At 43.0% G+C, this 18,823-nt stretch overlaps 2 protein-coding genes across 4 annotated transcripts; both read right to left on the bottom strand.

The window, feature by feature from the left end:
- Window positions 1-260: 260 nt before the first annotated feature.
- Window positions 261-6,487, bottom strand: cnot7 (CCR4-NOT transcription complex, subunit 7). Of its 2 annotated transcripts, none has more exons than XM_055034827.1 (7): window positions 6,413-6,487; window positions 5,602-5,725; window positions 4,793-4,986; window positions 3,567-3,728; window positions 3,288-3,432; window positions 2,476-2,586; window positions 261-1,959 (listed from the first exon to the last, which is right to left on the bottom strand). In XM_055034827.1, the coding sequence occupies exons 2-7, from the start codon at window positions 5,716-5,718 to the stop codon at window positions 1,828-1,830; spliced, it is 861 nt and encodes a 286-aa protein (XP_054890802.1). In that variant the 5' UTR covers window positions 5,719-5,725; window positions 6,413-6,487; the 3' UTR covers window positions 261-1,827. The 2 variants fall into 2 exon arrangements, with proteins under 2 accessions (XP_054890802.1, XP_054890801.1); XM_055034826.1 differs by having other exon boundaries at window positions 6,276-6,459.
- Window positions 6,488-7,658: 1,171 nt separating this feature from the next.
- mtmr7a (myotubularin related protein 7a) lies at window positions 7,659-18,819 on the bottom strand. 2 transcript variants are annotated; one of them, XM_055034193.1, is made up of 14 exons: window positions 18,645-18,819; window positions 18,313-18,435; window positions 17,948-18,110; window positions 16,522-16,679; window positions 15,554-15,682; window positions 13,653-13,787; window positions 13,384-13,516; window positions 11,896-12,005; window positions 11,514-11,636; window positions 11,239-11,288; window positions 10,405-10,605; window positions 10,118-10,252; window positions 9,537-9,663; window positions 7,659-9,460 (listed from the first exon to the last, which is right to left on the bottom strand). In XM_055034193.1, the coding sequence occupies exons 1-14, from the start codon at window positions 18,666-18,668 to the stop codon at window positions 9,128-9,130; spliced, it is 1,944 nt and encodes a 647-aa protein (XP_054890168.1). In that variant the 5' UTR covers window positions 18,669-18,819; the 3' UTR covers window positions 7,659-9,127. The 2 variants fall into 2 exon arrangements, with proteins under 2 accessions (XP_054890168.1, XP_054890167.1); XM_055034192.1 differs by lacking the exon at window positions 18,645-18,819 and having other exon boundaries at window positions 18,313-18,532.
- Between the last annotated feature and the right edge of the window lie 4 nt (window positions 18,820-18,823).

Here is an 18,823-nt window from a genome sequence, read left to right as displayed (position 1 = left end):
TCTGACATCAGCTCCAGTCCACGGTTTGGCCTCACATTCTTTTCTACCAAACTCTTTTCCTTCCACTCAGTTTTCCATCAATATGCCTAAATACAGAACTGTCACTTTTACTACTTATTAGCTTTTAAGTGTAACCATAAGTGGGCAACACTCCATTGCGGGTGTAACATAAAAAAATCTATTTTTAATCAGTTCCATTCTAATTTTCTGAATCTAAATTTTTTAATTATTAAAACAAACAACAACAGAGAAACAACCCCTTGAAATACTTAGTTATATTTATCTCTTCAAATTAAATTACTACAATGAACTTTCCAGCGGTTTATTTAGACTTCTGAGAACTCTTTTTTTTTCTTTTCTTTTTCCGGTAGAAAAATTTCAAGCCTTTATTTACAAAACAACGTCTAAAAACATTCCTCTCTTTATGTTGCATATTTTTTCTTTACAGTGTGAGAGATGAGCTGCAGAAAAAGGAAAGGGAGCGCAAGTCACGTTCGGAGGCAGAGGTCAATAAGAAGCTGCTAACCTACGACCTTAACACGCCTAGAAGCAGGATGCGGGAACCAATCAACAAGTCCGCTTCGAGTCCAACGTTGTTTTAAACGCATGCGGTCCGCTCTGCGCCCGAAACCGGACGACGTCACAGGAAGGAGGCATTCCACAACTCGAGTGGCGTTAACTACCACTACAAAGAAAATGTTTGTTTTTTTTCTCCCCCTCCCTTTTAATCTGTTAAAACAATAAAAGAAAAACGTACTCTGAACAGAGTAGTTGAGGTTGACGTCAGCATGTCCTACTGGGTTTGTTTGATGGAAAAAGCTGCTTGTGTCACTGGTTGATTTAAACAGAGCTCATGCATCTGACTGTGCGCGTCTGTCAGCGAGAGCATTTACACACACACACACACACACACACACTCTCACAAAAATGACACGCATTCCTCCGAGTGAAAAGCATCTGGATACATGCTGTTCGTACGACATGAAAAAACAAAACGAGAAAAAGACAGAAGCGATTGGATGTGGAGGAGACGTTTCTCACAGTGAAGTCAGACCTCATTCAGGCCGATACAAACATTCTCGTCACGTGAACAAATCCAGAACAAAAGATTCAAGTGTCGACGAACACACTTTGTGAGGACTTCACTTTGTGAGGCCGTCTGGATTGCGGGGCCGTTTTATTTATTTATTTATTTATTGTTGTTTAGTGTTGAATAGGGTCACTAGGCAACGTAACCCGCACAATAAATTAAAAGGTTTAAAAGAGAAGAATGCAGCTAATGTTAAGGCCGAGTCTGGCGAGAGCTGCTTTCGCAGCGGTGGGAGATGTGACATGTTCACGATGTAAAAGAAACAGGAACATGGAAGGCAACGGAGAGGAGACGGAGACGCACCGGAAACATGTTCAGCGTTCCGCATAAAATCAGGGTTAGAGCTTCTTCTTTTGTTTTTTTTTTTCTTGCTTTTTTGTTTTCTTTCGTAAAGTGCAAAAAACATGTCTGCAAAACACTTGAGGAAAACTAAAATCCCATCTTTTCAGGCGTGTTCAAACTGAACCGAGCGTCGTCTTGGCGCCGCCTCGCAAGGGATAAAAGACTAAACTCGTGCATGTGGCTCGCGGCGCGGATGAGGAACGGCCGCGCTTCTTATTCGCTAGTCTGAGATGGGCGCGGCCGATGGGGAAGAAGAAGAAGAAAGAAAAAAAGATAGCTAAATAACGCGAATGTACGTCGGCGTTTTTGTTCCTCCGTTATGGTGGTGGGGGTGAAACCGGCTCGCCGCCTCGGAGCCGAGCTGGACTGTGGGACGGTGGGAGACTCCGGCGATGTCACGACTGCTGCTTGTTGGCCTCCTCTTCGTAGGCGTTTCCCGTCCCGTTCTGCACGTAGGCGGAGCCCGAGCCCAGCCCGTACAAGTGGCCGCAGTACTTAGCATCGTCGATGTGGTCCTCGAAGAACATCTGGAAGGAAGGAGGACAGCGACAGATGTGTGATTACGTCATGTACTGCAAAAATAAAACAAGTTTGATAGTCACGCAAAGAATTATCAGCAGAAACAACTGGGGCAGAAACCGACGATTAGGTTAGTGTTAATCCAATGAAACAAAAAGTGCACGTTCTGCAGATTTTTCATTTAATCACTGAATCAGTTGACAATTATTTCAATAATCAGATTCATTGTTTCAGCGTCTTGTTTTAGATAGGTGTGTTATTTGGTGTGTCTTTGTGGTTTGGCAACAATTGGAACACACCAATACTACATCTCGACTTTGACTAGGCCATTTTGAGAATGCTTTCCATCTAGATTTTTACATTGTAGCTCCGGCTGTACATTTAGGGTTGTTCTTCTGAGAGAATCGACAAAGTTCACACTTGAAATAGGTCAAATTGTGGAAAAATATCCAGCAGAATCCATATTGGATTCGCATTGGAAGCTGAGAGCCAAAGTAAGCGAAGCTCTACGTCGGGGCTCCTACCTCTCTCATTTTGAAGAACGCCATGCCGGTGAGTAAAGAGTCCGAGCCGGCCTGGTGCTGCGGTCCGATCCTCTCCAGCTCCAGCTGCTCAGCTACTTCCTGCAGCCCGCCCTGAACACAATGCGCCGTCAGTCACGCTCAGCAAATCCACATAATGGAGGACAACACCGCTAGCATGCCACGCACAGCTTGTCTCTAGATAATGCGGTTGTGTTTCGCAACTGGGAACTTAGACTGGGAGGAAAAAAATTGGATTGGACACAAAGAATGACTGGTGAAAAAAACAAAAACACAAACTAAGTCTATAGACTAATAGAGACGAGACCTTTTCTTGGCAGCCATTTGCCGGCTGGCCGAAGCCTTTTCTTTATAACGTTAGAAATGCACTGAAGGATGGTAATGAACAAATAATCTGATTGATTTCCACATAACAAAATAATCATTTTATTGTCTAAAATGTGACATCACAACTTTCCTTAAGTGAACTTGAAGCGGGTGAAGCTAAAACTTAGCCACTTGATGACTTTTGAGGAAAACATTTTCACAGACAGAAGTGTTTTAATCTTAAAAGCAAAATTTACCCACCAATTGTGGCTGAATTACTTCTCTGAATGCGTTAATTTTTCAGGAAATGGCCTTTTCTAAAAAAATATATGTGTTCCACTTAACGATTAATCGATTACTAAATTAGTTATCAACAATGAATAATTTCAACCCTAATTGAAAAATTTTTTTGTCGCAGCTACTTAAAAGTTTACAACAGGAATCAGAGGTTCCTAAAACCAGGGATCCTCCGGCATTTCTCAGAGTACCTTCAGGTTCTTGCAGCTCTTCATGAGGTACTTGACATCGTAAATGACCGGGAAGTACAGGCGGAGAATCTCAAAGAAGTCCACCTCCTCCTCAGGCAGGTTGGCGTTAGACAGGATCTTGATCAGGTACCCAAAGTCGTAGCCGCTGAAAAACAAATAAGGGAACGGATGGGAACGTTCGGACAAGCGTTTCAAACAGAGAGCGGTACCAGCGCCGGCGTTCGTTTGCCACGTCGGAGTCTTCGATTTGAGACAAATTCGGAAGCACGAGCGGCGTACCTATGAAAAGACAGCCACTTGACGCCGTCACACAGCACCACTCCGGACGTCATCAACAGCTCCGCGAAGTACAGCGTCTCGATGCCTTCGTCTTCGTGCTTCTTGAACTGAATCCCTGAAGTGGTCAGAAGCTCGATGGAGTCCTGTGCATACATATCTTCTCTAATGAAGAGAGAAACAGAACCGCAGAGTTCTGATCTGAACTACTCAGCTCGGCAAGCACACGCACACACACGCGCGCATGCACACACACACGCACACACACACACAACAGTCAGTAATGTAAAGTTTGCATGTGTAAAACACTGCAGCAGCTGAATCCTCAAAATGGTGACACCCCGTTGGATTGTGGGATTTCTGGTCTTGTTGCCAATTTCACCTTGACAGCTGGCTGGTCTTCATATTCTGTGCTTAAATATTATAATTACGATTACTGGTGGGATGTGATCAAAGTTTTTAATAGTTAATTCAACATTTTTAATAGTTAATGTAACCAGTTAATCACCTTTTGATCAAAATTCATATGTTGACAAAATGAGCAACATTTTCAATTCAAAAAACTTTTTTTTCTGCTAAATTATTGAATAAACTGACCTATGAGTTTAACAACAAAGACATTTATTGTTTTTAATCTGTTATTTAGATTATTCAACCATCAGCATGTGGTGCAAAATATCATTCAGCTTCCACGCGTTTCAACTTCTTTGAACAAATCCTTCATTAGAAATGTAAACTGTGGACGCTGACATTAGCGTTTAGCTTCGAGATGCTATCTTAGGCCTGAATAGCTTTGCTAACAGGCTAATTCTTTTTTGCGCCATTTGGAAACAACAATTGTATTCTCAAGCATAACCTTAAATTGTCTTATGAAACAAAAAAATTTAGCCCCAGTGAGCCAAGAGAAGTCACTTTGTCGTCCGTTGTTGTTTGGGGATGTTGCTTGTGCATCAGATTTACCGCCGTACCAGAAACACATGAATACAAATGTTCCACTGGGAACTTTTGTATGCAATTTTAATTAATTGTGCTGAAAAATGTTAACACATTAAAATCTACATAATTAATTAATCTAAATTGCTACATTAATGTCCCGGATTTAATTGTGATTAATGAACATATATAAAGTTTAGCTTGTATGTTCCAGTACAAGTTGTATTTCGTACATTTCTGTAAACTCTGTAAATTTACCCACGCAACATCGGAAACTGATGGGGCGGCAATCTTACGTGAGGTTGAACTTAAAGTTGAACTGCCATGTTGACGTTCCCGGAGGATATTCTCCCTGCTCGTTCATGAACGTGAGGCCCAGCTGTATTATCTTCAGCAGATCCACGTTGCAGCGCAGCAACTGGTACTGGTAGTCAGCGTTGCTCCTGAACTCCCCAATCGGTCTGGCTACAACGCCCGGAAACTCCGTGTCCTGCAAGAGAGCAAGCTGCTGTTACCCAGTGAGGGGGCTGACGGCGTCTGTGAGCCCAGTAGGAAAGAAACAACTTCCAGTTTGTTGCTTAGTATTTGACTATCGGATCAAATAAAACCAAACACTTAATACACAGTAATAAATTGTGTTGATTTCGGTTGAGTTAGATGAATTAATTTCTTAGAAAATTTAAATACACATGGAACATAGTCATATGCTCCATAGTCTCATAGCTGTGGTTAACTCTGTTGCTTGTGTCTCATTCTTTCCTTCCACTGAACATTCTATGAATAGATAATTTGTCCTTTATACTTTATAGCATTCCAATTTTAAGAGAAAGTTCATTTTGGGACCATTATTAATCAAAATTAGCACAAACATATACTAGAAATGTGTCAGATTGTGCACTCGGTGAATTTAACTTAGCTTGTGACAAAAAATATGCCCACTGCCAACAAAAATGAGGAAATGGAGTGCTGACAACATCTCCATTTAGTCTGCATTTATACTTTTTGCATATTTTCACACACACTTTAACACGACAATGCTGACAGTGAATGACTTTGCACACACTGATCCCGACACAAATTGCTAAACTGAATCATCCCAACTCACCATGGCGATGTAGTTGTATTTTCGGATGACCTGTCGGATCCTCTTCAGCTCCTCCTCCAGGTTGTTGGACCAAACCTCACATATTCTCTGGCTGTGATCCACAGTGGCTGCGGGCATAGTGCCACTTCAGGTACAACACAGAGAACACACAGGCCAGTGATTCAGGGAACTGCTGTTTTCTGGACAACATGTCATGTCAGGATGAAATTCAGCTGCAGCTTTCCTCAGACAACCAAAACTCTCCATTAAGAAGACTTTCGGTTTGCAGCAGGAGCCCACTTATAACCAGTCCAGGGACTTTTCAACGGGCCACATTGACATTTCACAGCGGCAGTAATTGTTCCACGGCACATTTCAGCACAGTGTTAGCATGGCAGGAGCTCAGTGGGGGAGCGGCTTGTCAAACGGGACGTGTTCAAACATTAGCTCTGCTCCCCTGCTGCTCTCTGACTAGCTAGGTTACCAGTTAGCAAGTTATCCACGCAGAACACCAGTGGGGAGAGTGGACTGAACGCTGTTTATGCCTTTATTAGCCTCTCCGGCTAACCGGCTAGCTTCACAGTTTAACAGGAGTGTGTGCCAAACATGAAACAAACGAGTTGAAGTCGCAGCGCAGGCAACACACCGGGCTCCACTTTGAGACAGCAAAGGTGGACGTTGCTTCGGTAACTTACCGTTCCCCTAACCGGGCAGGTGTGTGTTAGAGCGTGTGCTATCTGAAAAAGGTTAATGTGTTCTGTGTTAGTGTGTCGGGGCTTTTCCGCTAACTTTGAGATACTTAATATTCTGTATCGTTTTGATGTCAACCTACGGCTGCCATCGTAGCAGAGCCTCCACAACGTCATCACGTAAAATCGAAACAGGCGTGTAAAGTAGGCGACGTTTTACGTCCTCTCTCCCCGCCCAACTCCAGCGAGTGGCGATGATGGGCCGTCCGTCTCTTTTTTGGGATTCGGATCATTTCGATTCAATTGGCCGGCTCTTTCGTTTCTCAAACGAATCTTCACTTGATACCTCTTTCAGGTATTAATAAAGTTTGAATCTTTATATAGGAAGTACCAATACGTGTTAAAATTGATCACATATTTTAGAATTCTTTGAATAAGTAAATCTCAATCTTGATGCTAAAATCAAAGAAAAAAAAGAGAAACATAAAATTTAAAATGATGTAATAGATGGATGGATGGATAAATAGTGTTTAATTGTAACATTAGTATAATTAGGAGATGTTTCAGACTGTGCAATAGTTTACATTTGAACATGTTTCCATAAAGTGGTGACATGACAAAAAAAAAAAGGACGTTACAGCCAAAGCTGTGTGATCAATTAAACATAAAAACTGGTGAATCATAAATGAATCATTTTACAAGTTAAACAATGTCCTTACAAAGACAATCAGTGTCTTTGTAAGGACATTGACGGTTACAATGCAAGCTTGCTTATAATTACTTTCAGTTTAATTGCATTAACTCCTTTAGCACCGACACACAACAGATTGTCTCCAGGCTACTTTCCAAAAACAGTCAGTTCAGTCCAATCACCCAGGCAGACTCAAAGTCAGTAACAATTTGTCAGTCCAATTTGATCCTAGTTATTTAGTTTGTACATCACCTTTAAGTGGAATTTTTTTTTTCATTCTTTTTTACTTGATAAATTGTGTGTCATCAGCAAGAAACTTTGCCATTCTCAGTGATCTGTAAAGGGTAAACATGCATCTACTAGATAAGCAGTCCAAGAATGGAGCCGTGAGCAACACCGTGTGAGATTTTTGCTTGGGACTCGACTTTCTAATTGCCGGGTGAGACGCAGGGAGCACAAACCAAGCAGAGCTCTGCTTTTCGTGGCACAATTAAGAAGTATAAATCAAAATGTTATACTTAATAAGCATTCAAGGTAGACTGTAATTGACTAAAATGACATATTTGAGAGGAAACTCTTGTCACTATCGGGAAGTGAATTAATTCCCCCCCCCCCCAGATGTACCCAAACAGCTACAAACATCACTGGTTATTCTCAATGTGTGTGAAGCTTTAGGTCACATGAACACAGAACCAACATACGTATAATGTTATTTTTATTTCACACCATGTTTCCATACCATTACATTTAGAGCAGTTGACGTTGCTCTTTGCTTACCTGAACAAATAAAACCACTGGTGAAAATCTGAGAAGCTTTCTTTTTTTACATATATATAAATAAACGCACCATTTAATTCGACTGATATTTTTGTTCCACTGACAAAAAAACAAACAAAAAACAGCAACAGGCATCTAACATAAAAATCCAACAAAAATAATTTGGTCACAGTACAAAAATATGCTGCCATGCATTGGTTTAACATCTCTTGGTTCATTGGCATGTATAATTGCACAGTAATATATGATCCACACTTAGAAATACAGCAGATTTAAAACAAAGGGTTTAATAGTGTCTATAGTAGAAAAAATACTTTGCAAGGTGAATTATTAATCTGAAGGAAGCAATACATTTGTGTTCACATGCTCCCATCTCTTCCTCCACTCAGCTGCCACGGTCCTGCAATGTCTCTGACTTTCATTAAATAATAAATATACAACAAGACGACTATTGCTCTCCAGGTCAAGCTAGAAGCCTCAGATGTAGAACAACATTAATGAGAACAATGTGCCACACAAACAACAATGGACGTTTCACAGCATCAACGCAAAACGGTGTTGCCGATTCAGGTTCAGCTCGAGTCTCCCCTCGTCCGACTGCGTTTCTGATTTTGCGTGGGAACAAATCCCTGCAAACGCGTCGTTCATCTGGAGTTTATTCAGATTCTGCCAGGTTCCCGCATTGAAAATGAATACAGAGCGAAACGTAGCGGTAGTCGTAGTGTCACGCGGTGGGCAAGAAAAGCTGATGGGAAGATGGATAAGGCTAAAACTTGCAGTGGAGGTTTTAACTTCCAGCAGGACAAAAAACCCTGAACATAAAGTAAAAGGATATTTGTGAGATCGAATGGCCTAGTCAAAGCCCAGACATAATTCTAGTATTTGCGGGAAGACTGTTTTTTGGGACGTTTTCATTCACAGATGCTGTTCGTCCAACCTGACTACGCTTGAACTACTTTTCAGAACAAAGTTCAGCCAAATATTTCAATCTGAAGACAAAAACAAAACAAAAGAAACAAAAGATTTATTTGGTTTATTAAATGAAACCTCGATTGAAGTTTGCAGTTGTAATATGACAAAAGGGAAAAAGGTGAAAGGGGCGTAAAGACTTTATAGCTAAAACCTTCTGGATGACGGCATTCTACATCAACGTTTATATGGCTTCCTTTGGTCTCTTTAAGTCGATCTTAATTATTACACCTTCGTGGAAGATCAGATTAGACAGCTTAAAAATATTTCCCTTCTCTGCAGACTACGATAAACGGGAGTCGACTGCAGCTTCGGGATTGCAGGAGTTCCACAATCACTGTAAACTAAAAACGAAAGTTGGACGCGAGGCCATTTGTCGGACTGATGTTCTCAAACCCCGGGGCGCCTGCTACATTTTCGCTCAGGTGGCCGAATTGGCCGCCTCGTCCGAGTCCGGATCCTTGGCACTGTCCTCGCTGAGCGGGGAGCGGCAGCTCACGTCTGCAATCCCGGACTCCGGGTCGCTGCCGTTGGAGAGGCCGGGGTCCGCCGTCCGGTCGGGGTCCTGCGGCGCGAGGATCAGCGCGCCGTCCGCCGCGCTGGGAGTGCTGGCGAGGAGGCCGCCGGTGTAGTCCTGAGGAGTGTTGGCCAGAGCGAGGTTCTTCCCGAGAGCCCGCACTGTTGAGCTCTGGTCAAACGGGGCAGCTTCCTGGGCATCACTCCACTCCTGTTCCTGCTCCAGCTCGGCTATTTTCTGTTGACAGAGAAATCGTCGTTAAAGCCAGAAGCGGTCTGGCGGGACGTTTGTTTCTCATCGTCCGCCGTCGTACCTGCTTGTGGGAATCCAGCTGCTCCTCCAGCTGCTGCGTCTCCTCTCGGATGACCCTCAAATAATCCTCCACCGACTGCCGGGGGTGCATCCCGCGGTCAAACCGGTTGTACAGTCCCCTCCAAAATCTATGCAGGCAAAGAATCAAGATTATTTTTATTGTTCATCTTCTATTATTTGTGCAACTTCTTTCTGCCCGAGTGAACTTGGCACCTCGCAAGTGAAGTTCTTCAAATCAAACAAGATTGGTGTTGAAGGTTTGTGCAGCAAACATTTTGTCACCTTCCTACTATAATAGCACATCAATAGCAGGTCAACCAGAGTCGCTTACATTTACCAAAAAGCACATTTGGTATCAACTTTTTATTTATTTAATTTCATAAAACCTTTATTTTACCGGGATAAAAATAAGAAGAAAAACCAAAACATTGAGATTAAAAACCTCTTTTTCAAGGGAGTGCTGCCCAACAGGCAGCAACAAACACAAAAAAATTAAACCGTTAAAAAAAAAACACTGAACTGAACAGATCAAAATAAAAATTGGACTTTTTTCCCCTCTCTGTGCGCAGACAGTGTACCTACTTGAAGCAGTAGGGGGCGGTAGACGGTCGGAGGAGTCCTTGAGACTGGCTGTGGTTCTGTCTGTACAGGGGGTTGATGAACTCTGCGCGGTTCGTCCAAAGGTAACTCCACAAAGAGTGAGTCTTTTCGTGAACACTTTTCATCAACGGCGGCAACAAAAAGACGACATTAGCGTTTACAGGTTCCTCAGACGTGTAAGTCATCACCATTTAAAAAAAATAAATAAATAATATAATAATAATACAAAAGTGGAAAAAGCAATCCCGGCAGAAAGTTTCAAACCTCACCGGAGTGCTCTTCTCTCCCGCTGGTTGTTGCCGATGAAGTTCCCGAACTGGCAGGAGTAGATGTGGCTGTGAACCGCGATCAGGAGACTCTCGTTGTATTCGAAGGCGCAGGGGAACTGCTCCATCAGATGCCACACACACTCCAGGAACTGATCGACGATCGGAGACGCCTCTTTGGGATCTCCAGCCAAGTGGCTGCATCTGGAGGGGCAAGGAACTCAGTCATTCCTGAACAACACAGCACGGAAATCCCAGTGAGACCTGATGCTAGACATCAAACGCTTTATTTTATTTGAGGTTTTTGTTTTTCTTAAGTAGGCCCAAAGAAAGCGGTAATTACTGCAACTGTGCCGACATTGTTTGCAAGTAAAAATCTGACAAGTGTGCGATGTACTTGTATTCAGCCACACGAAGGTAAAACTTTGTAGAAGTAACAACTTCTTAAAAATTTTGCAGATTTTTTTTCTTTGTTTTTTTTTTTTAAAACATCTTAACCTCAATCAGACTGAATGCAAATCACATGTTAAAAAAATTAAAATAAATCTAGTCTTGCCACAGATTCTCAACTGAATTCAGGTCTGGACTTTGACTGGGCCATTCAGGCCCCTGATTACGCTGCGATCCAGACTTTTCATGGTAGGTCTAGTTGTTACAGTCATTGTTGTTGTCCTGCTGACCGTCCAACCTCTACAGACCAGAATCAGTTGATTGGATTTTAAATCGGGGGTGTCAGAGTGAGAACAAAGAACGTTGAAACACATTGGTTAATCTTCTGTTTAGGAGCCGTTTTGAATCGGCGCAAATGATTATGCAAGACGTTACGATTAGTCAAACCTTTGAGTGAACTTGTGTCCAAATGAGACCCAGTCTTTTTCGATGAGGACCTACGTGCAGAAAAGAAAGAGAACGTAACCACTTGTTGCACGCCGTGATAATTGTCTCCTGACCTCAGAGATACTTTTGCATAATATGCTTCAAACACATATGGGAACAGAAATGTTTTGCATCCGGCACGGCCAACCGAAGCCAGAATGAAGTTGATCGAATTTAGACAAGAGCAATCCATCATTGGAGGTTAACTGAAGAAAAAGAGGGTTGAGTGGATTTACCATGAGTCCTTTCAGGGTCCTGTAGTAGGGATCCAGCAGCACACAGGCCACTGAACACACCTGGGCGGTGCGGTCCCACCCGTCTGAACAGTGGACCAGGACACTGATGCCTTCTGCAACGGCCTGCGTGTAAAAACAATCAGTACAATTATTCCAGTACTGCATCTCATCGACTGAGTCCTATCGGAAACCAATCGAATTAAATTAACTCTACCGATTCTGCCAGGAAAAGTAAACAAACGTCCTACCGAAAAACTGATTCTCATTTATAAAAACGAAGTTAAGCCAACGCATCTACTCCTCCTCCTCAATTCTTCCCCGGCATACGATGCAAAAACAACCTTCTGTGACACAGACAGCAGGGATTAGCCTCCAGACTGACCTTGGCGATGAAGACGCCGGTATCCAGCACAGCTTTGATGTGCTTCAGCCAGCCTGAGCTCTCCAAGCCCTCCAGGAAGTCAGACATGGAGGGAGACCGAAGCTCACACACTGAAAGCACAACACAGCTGTCTCAGTGGCAGGAAATGCCGAGCAGACCTGATCGCTGGAGTTTATGAAACATCGTTCTCTCCCACAGCGTGGAATCTGTGCGTAGCTGGTCTTTCCCCCCCAAAGACGGATAACTCTTAAATCACAGTTCAATCTATAACAAAGTAAAATGTAGCTTCTAGGTCGAACGCTTTAGGCTAGACAAAAATTTGAAATCACCTGAAAATTGTGTGGATGATGGTTTAGATGCAATGAAGCAAACAAGCAAGAATAAACTTTCTTGTGTTGCACTATTGGCAATTTAAGCTACATAACTTGTGCTTAATATGCATTATGGTCATGTCTTTAACAGAGTTTATTGCTAAAGCTGTTGTTGCATTAAGAGGGCAAGGCTAAAACATTTTTGATGGCCAATAATGAAGCAGAATTCTTAGTAATAATAAAATGCAAGCAGTAGCTAGCTGTGCCAGGCTAATGCCAGCTTGTACATGAACAGACACAAACACAAATTTTTTTTAAATTTTGTGACAGAACATCCCACATTTTTTTAAACGCTCAGACATCCATCAGCAAAATGAATTCTGTGTTTTGCGTGAAAGGGGTGAACGCGACAATTCTTCAATAAGAGATTCCTGCTGACGCTGCACCAGTTTGTCTGACAGGAGAGACGCAGGTCATCGGGTTCACTGTGGCTCAGTGAACGGGCCTCCCCTGGTAAGGTAATCTGAGTTAATGCTGCCAGGCTGGGGGTTCCTGTAAATCTCATTGAAGCGTGAAGCCGTGTGGAGTGCCGACGTCTCCTGGCATTTGAAGACCTCCCCTTCAGTGCCAGGGGGGCAAAGAGTTATCATAACTGAGCACAACTCTTAACTCTTCAGACTTGAAATCGCATCATTCTCACGCCCTCCGTCTCCCTCCGGGGCGATAACGTTAGGGACAGTCCACCCCGGGAAACCAAAGAAAAAAAAAAACCCTCTGAAATCAAATCCAGATGGATTCAAAGCAGTCCTAGCAGCCAGCGCCCCTGGACGATACCCAGGAACCCTCTTTTGAAGCTCGCCGCAGCTTGGTCTGCATGTCCACGGCTGAATAAAAGCACAGAGGCCTCAGATTCACTCGCTGTGTTTCAGTAAAGGTGAAGAGACAGCGGATAAAAAAAACATCTTAAAAATTAGACAACTTTTACTACACAAGCTGAAACTACAAAGACGATGCAGTGAAAAAGTATTTCCCCTCCTTACTTTGAATCCCCAGAACCAGAACCAAACATGAAGAAGTAACTTTTTGAACTCAGTCAGGTTTGTTTGATGGGAGCATTTTGTTTCTGCGTCTGAAGCGTGAACTGAAGTATCATTCGAAGAGAGCGCAGCAATTTCACCTTCCAGCATTTTCTGCTGGCTGTTCCTCATGACGTGGATGTTCTCGATCCCCATGAACTGGAACTTTATGTTGGAGTAGTTGTCTTCGTTCTCGTAGCCTTTTCCTGCGGCCCTGTTCGCGATCGCGTTCAACTGAAGAGACGAGAGAACACACACACACACACACGCACTTCAGCTAGCGCACAACCAGGAAGTCCTGAGGACATGCAGCTGATAAAAACAAACAGCTGAGCACATGTTACTGCTCGCGTTTCCACAAAGGGCTCACCTTGGGCCTGGTGTCCACCACATACATGAAGTCGCTGCGGGGATTGGACCTCAAGATGGCCTCCAGCATCTGCTCGTCCTCCAGGCAGCGAGCGCTGAAACCCGACAGGGGCTGGCTGCTGCGGCAGATGGCGGCCTGGGAGGGATTTGTGTTCGACAGGTGAGCGCAGGACGGACTGTTTTAGATTCCTAAAAGAGCTGCGCGATATTAGACAAAACACCAGGTGGCCTTTTGTTGTTTACGATTGGGATCAGCGGCGGGTAGAGGAGACAAAATTTGCACTTACTTAAGAGTGCTTCATCATATTTTTACTAAATAAAAGTAAAAAAAAAGCAACCGTCCAAAAAATTACTTAAAAGAAAAAAAACTAAAACGTAAAACGACTCCTTAAGTGCTGAGCATCTGATCGGCTGATCAGTTGATCAGCAATAAATGACTGAGAAAAATATAAAGTTACTTAGAAATAACTGTATTTTAAATAATAGAATTGAAATAATTCATATAAATAATTACAAAATAATAAAATCGGCCAAGAGAATAATTTTTCCAAATCGATTTCTTTCAGTATGAAAACTTGAGAAACTTAAACTAAAACTCTGAATAATTTCGGGCTAAAACAAATTTGTCCTACATTCAGTGAAGTTACTCACAGTGGGTCACTAAAGAAAGAATCCTTCATAAGGAAGTTATGAGGGATTCAAGTAAAAGTGCTGAGACTAATTTTTTTTCCCCCACAACTTTAATCAAATAAAAGTAACTAGTTGCTGCTGTACCCTGGTTGTGATTAATACAAGATTTTCTTACTATTCTCTTTCTTTCCCATCGTTTTACATTCAGCACTCTTTCTAATTCTGCTCCGTATCGAGCGTTGGCGTTGAGACAGAGCGCGCTAATCCAAAACGCCTGATATGTAACTAGCAAAACAGAGTTTCAGCTCAGATATTTCCAGTTTAAAGGCAAAATCTAAAGCAATGAGCCGCAGATCAATGTTTCGTTCATCTCTTCCTGCAAGTTGCATTTGGGCTCAGAGTCTCTCCGCTTCTCACGTCTCCATTTAAAAGCCACGAGGGAACTGATCTGAACCATGAACCAGAATGTAGCCAGCACAGCTTACCCTGGGAATCTGACCCCGCATTTGGGAAAATAGATTTTCTGAGAGATAAATTAGTGAAAAGAAAAACTAAGTTGCAGCTTTTTTGTGATTCCTCTGATGACGAAAGTGGAACATTGCTTTGTGGAGCCGTGTCGCACAGATGTGTTGTGGCATTAAGACGGAAAGTGTCAGAGCAAACCAGCAAAATTCATGGCACAAATATTTCTACAAAATTTGTTAGTGCAAAAAAAAATATTATTATTTTTTTTTACGATTGTACATGGAAAGACTTCGGAGGTGAAAAAGAAAAATCTTCAGAATGCGATGATATTTTATGCGATCAGTCGATAAATCACCAGAATAATCGATTTCTAAGATAATCGATAGCTGCAGCCCTGTCATATTTGTGTCAGCCATCCTGCTCTCTCTCTCTCTTGATGCACACAGCAACTGTTCTTTTGAATTTTTGTTGGGGGTTTTTTAAGCACAATTTATTCCCACTTTGAGCTCCACGTCTTCAGTCTTGCCTAACAGTTTGCGAAACATTTTGGCTGCGAGACAAAAGAGCAAATAGACCCGTTATTAATCATCTGCGTTCAGGAAACTGGCCCAGGAACATGAATATATCCACCAAAATATCTCCACTATTTGTGGTTTAAAAACAAAAAACAACACTTAATTTTTTGGGAAGGAGACGGGGAAATGGAAATTGCGATCGTAGTCGCAATCCTCCCACCGGACCCTTGACCTGCTGTCCAGCAAGAGACACTGATGCTAAGACAGGAAATGAGCCACGCAGTCGACTTACGTGGTTTTCTTTGGAGTAATAGGACAGGGCGGGGAATCGACCTCTGCTTCTGAACTTGGAGCTGCCCACCAGCACCGGGGCCGCGGCGGAGTCGGGTACAAACAGCTCGGCGGGGTAAGAGTCACTCACCTTTACGAAAATAGATTTAAAAAGAAAACACAAATTCAATAGGCAAACAATCACCATATTACATGTGACTGCTGTGGCCTAAAATGTATTATTTTGCAGCAACTTTTTCAAAAGGTTGTGGTCAAAGTTGTACTTTTTTTTCCCAGCTTTGTTTCTGCCATAACGTGGTCTTACAAAAAAAAAGTTGAAATTGCTGCACATAATCGAGACATGATTTCAACATTGAAAATGTAAACGTTCCAGTTCCTTCTTGAGACAGCACCGTTAAAAGGGAAAGCGTTTTGCTTTTCTGCCTTCAGCTGCTACAAAAATGTAACCTCTATCAAATACGACTGAAAAGAAATTTTAAGTTGCAATTTAACGACTTGAAATTGGCCCTCTGTCCCTTTAAGAAACTCTGGCTCCATTTCCAAAACGCCGCCTTCGGGAAATCATCGCAACGATGCTCCTCTGTCAACCCTTTCATGTTCTTTACGAGAGTTGTGCTGTGAGGAAGCTCATGTAACGAGCAGCAGTGAGGCGTTTGCTAATTGCTGCGGACTAGTCTGAAGGAGCCGAGGGGAGGAGTCGCCTTACTGGAAACCTGGAAACCGCAGCTCTGAGGAGGAGCTGCGCCCTCGGTCCCCGCCAGGCATGCATGTTTGACTTCTCAAACATGCATGAAAGAATCAAAGCAAAGCTCCAGGTAGCTTTTCGATTAAGGAATGACATTTTAACATGACGTAAAGCCCATAAAAATAAAAAAAAATAGATTTCACCTAACACTGCCCCTTTGTTAAATTATGTCCTGATCTCAGGACATAATTTCAATCTGTCCACTCCAAGGTCGGCTCCTTGACCTTATAGTGTTGGTTGACCGGGGAGAGTTTCCACTGGCCGTTTGGGAGTCCCATTCGGCCGAAGTCGGCCTGGAGGTCAACGAAGGCCCACTCCCGCCGCCTCTCCTCCTCGTCGACGTTTGGCTTGTAGGAGAAGCAGTACAGCTCCTCGTAACGCTCTGAAAAGCCCAGCGCAGAGGAAAAGTTAGATTCCAAAGATGTTCAGGCAACTTCAGCTACTTTTTAAAGTTTTGTTTTTCCTTTAGTCAATTGAGAACCAAATGCTTTAAAATGTCTTTGTTTGGATTTATTATGGAGAGGGTCTGTGAACAACAGTTGACGTCTTGCCACATACTCCGGATTGAATTTAGGTGTGGGCTTTGACTAGGCCATCTACGTACATGTGTATGCTTTGACCTAAACCAGGGGTCTGTGACCCGAGGTTCCAAGAGGCTCTTTGGACCGTAGACAAAAGATCATAAGCAATGATAAACAACTAACTAGTATTTTTAATACCGATATAATAAGAAATGTAAGTTTTTGTGATTAATTGCGCCTTGTAGGAAATTAGAAAATCTTTCTCTTATTTTTAAGTTGAAACACTAAATGTACCTCTCCAATTTTTTTACAAAATGCAATGTTTTTTTTTCTTCTATTTTTTTTTCCAAAACAAACAAAAAAAAAGAAGAAATAAAGCAGTGGTTCTTTAAAAATGACAACATTCCTTTTGTAGACATTTAATGTTTTGGTTCTAATCAACTTTTGTTTGGCTGGACTGAGGGTGAGAACGACTCTTTGGAGGGGAAAGGTCGCACACTCCAGGTCTGAACCACTTTTAGGTTTGTTCTCCTGCTGAAAACTGAATCAGTTCCTCAAAGCCTTCAGCAGGTTTTTCATCAGATTCTGTTTTTGCAAGTGGGGTGGAAAATCCCGCGTTAGTGCTATCTGATCGTAACGCCCGCTTCCGGAAAAGGACTTCCTCATACTGACTGTTTTTCTTTGTTTATTTCTTTCATTTTTTGGCGTTTGTTTTTGTAATCTAGTTGTACTGGCAGATTTTTATTTTCACGTTTAATTGAACAGATCTGCCAGTGGAACTAGTGCTAGTACTTCTTACATAAAAACCAGATCCTACATCTTACTAAAGAGTTATTATTTGTACTAGAAAATACACAGAAATACTCAGTTAGATTTTATGTTTTTACAGTCTGATGGGTTTTTTCATGGTGTCCAAACAATATATAATATATACCTGTACTGGTCCCAAGATTCCAGACTGGGAATTGTGACAATGTGCCTGACACATAAGGATAGATCTATGCAGCCTAATTCTAAGTGTGTCCTTTACTATTTGCATTACACAAAGTGAGTGTATGAATACTTTCCCCAGCTTCATACTGCTTTTAAATAACGGGTGTAGAGCAGAGTCTGAGCCGTCGGAGCTCACCGGGCTGGGAGAGCCGCTGCAGGGACAGGTGGACGTCCTGGCAGTCCTGCTCTCTAGGAATGCTGAAGTGAAGAATCTGGAAGTTCTTGCAGCGGATCAGCAGTGGACACCCCGAGGTGCTGGCAGCCTGTCTGTCCACGCTGCTCACCAGACTGTGGAGAACCTGAGGAAAGCACACAGAGCCCACATGAACACAGAAACATAGCAACACAGTATTTTGACTAGGCCATCTACATACATGTGTATTCAGTATTTCTGCTCTGTGTGTGTGTGTGTGTGTGTGTGTGTGTGTGTGTGTGTGTGTGTGTGTGTGTGTGTGTGTGTGTGTGTGTGTGTGTGTTTTGAATGCACCAATCATGAGTTACCCATGTTTCATTGCGGCCTCCCGTCTCGCTCTCCACGAAGATGCTGTGGGTGGCCGTCAGGTAGAGGGTGCCCTCCCTGCTCCTTCTGGGGGACACTCTGTCCAGTAGCCGGACATTCTCCACCTGCAGGACGGCGAGGGGACACGAACACATCAGACACACTCTGCCCTCATGGCAGCAACACACACACGCCCTTTACGTGGAGCACGTGTGTGTTTGTGTGTGTGTGTTTAATCAGATGTATGAACCGCAATCTGCTTGTCAGTCTGACGCTTTTCTGCTAATGCGGAAATACGAGCGACGCCGATCCCCGCATCAGGACCCGCGGTTACCTTCGGTAGTCGGATGTGCTCCATCAGCGGCTGAGCGGGTCCGGTCCAGTCACTGACTCCGCAGCATGGGTTTGGCTCGGTTACAACATTTATTACGGTTAAAGAAGCGGCTCTGCGAGGCTCTCAGGTAAAACCAGCCATTATATTTCTACTGTCCGGGCTGCGGTCCGCCGCTGGGT

Source organism: Poeciliopsis prolifica, unplaced genomic scaffold (assembly GCF_027474105.1).
Source record: "Poeciliopsis prolifica strain line A6 unplaced genomic scaffold, Auburn_PproV2 SCAFFOLD009, whole genome shotgun sequence".
Classification (NCBI taxonomy): Eukaryota; Metazoa; Chordata; class Actinopteri; order Cyprinodontiformes; family Poeciliidae; genus Poeciliopsis; species Poeciliopsis prolifica.
Note: the sequence above shows the minus strand (reverse complement) of the source record. Positions and strands in the feature narration are given on the sequence as shown.

Coding starts and splice junctions, on each gene's coding strand:
- cnot7 (XM_055034827.1), bottom strand. CDS start 5,718: ATGCCCGCAGCCACTGTGGATCACAGCCAGAGAATATGTGAGGTTTGG. Junction 4,987..5,601: donor AATACAACTACATCGCCATG/GTGAGTTGGGAT, acceptor GCTCTCTTGCAG/GACACGGAGTTTCCGGGCGT. Junction 1,960..2,475: donor CGTTCTTCAAAATGAGAGAG/GTAGGAGCCCCG, acceptor CCTTCCTTCCAG/ATGTTCTTCGAGGACCACAT.
- mtmr7a (XM_055034192.1), bottom strand. CDS start 18,465: ATGTGTTCGTGTCCCCTCGCCGTCCTGCAGGTGGAGAATGTCCGGCTA. Junction 16,680..17,947: donor GCAGCGGCTCTCCCAGCCCG/GTGAGCTCCGAC, acceptor TGGGCTTTTCAG/AGCGTTACGAGGAGCTGTAC. Junction 13,788..15,553: donor ATTACTCCAAAGAAAACCAC/GTAAGTCGACTG, acceptor AATCCCTCCCAG/GCCGCCATCTGCCGCAGCAG.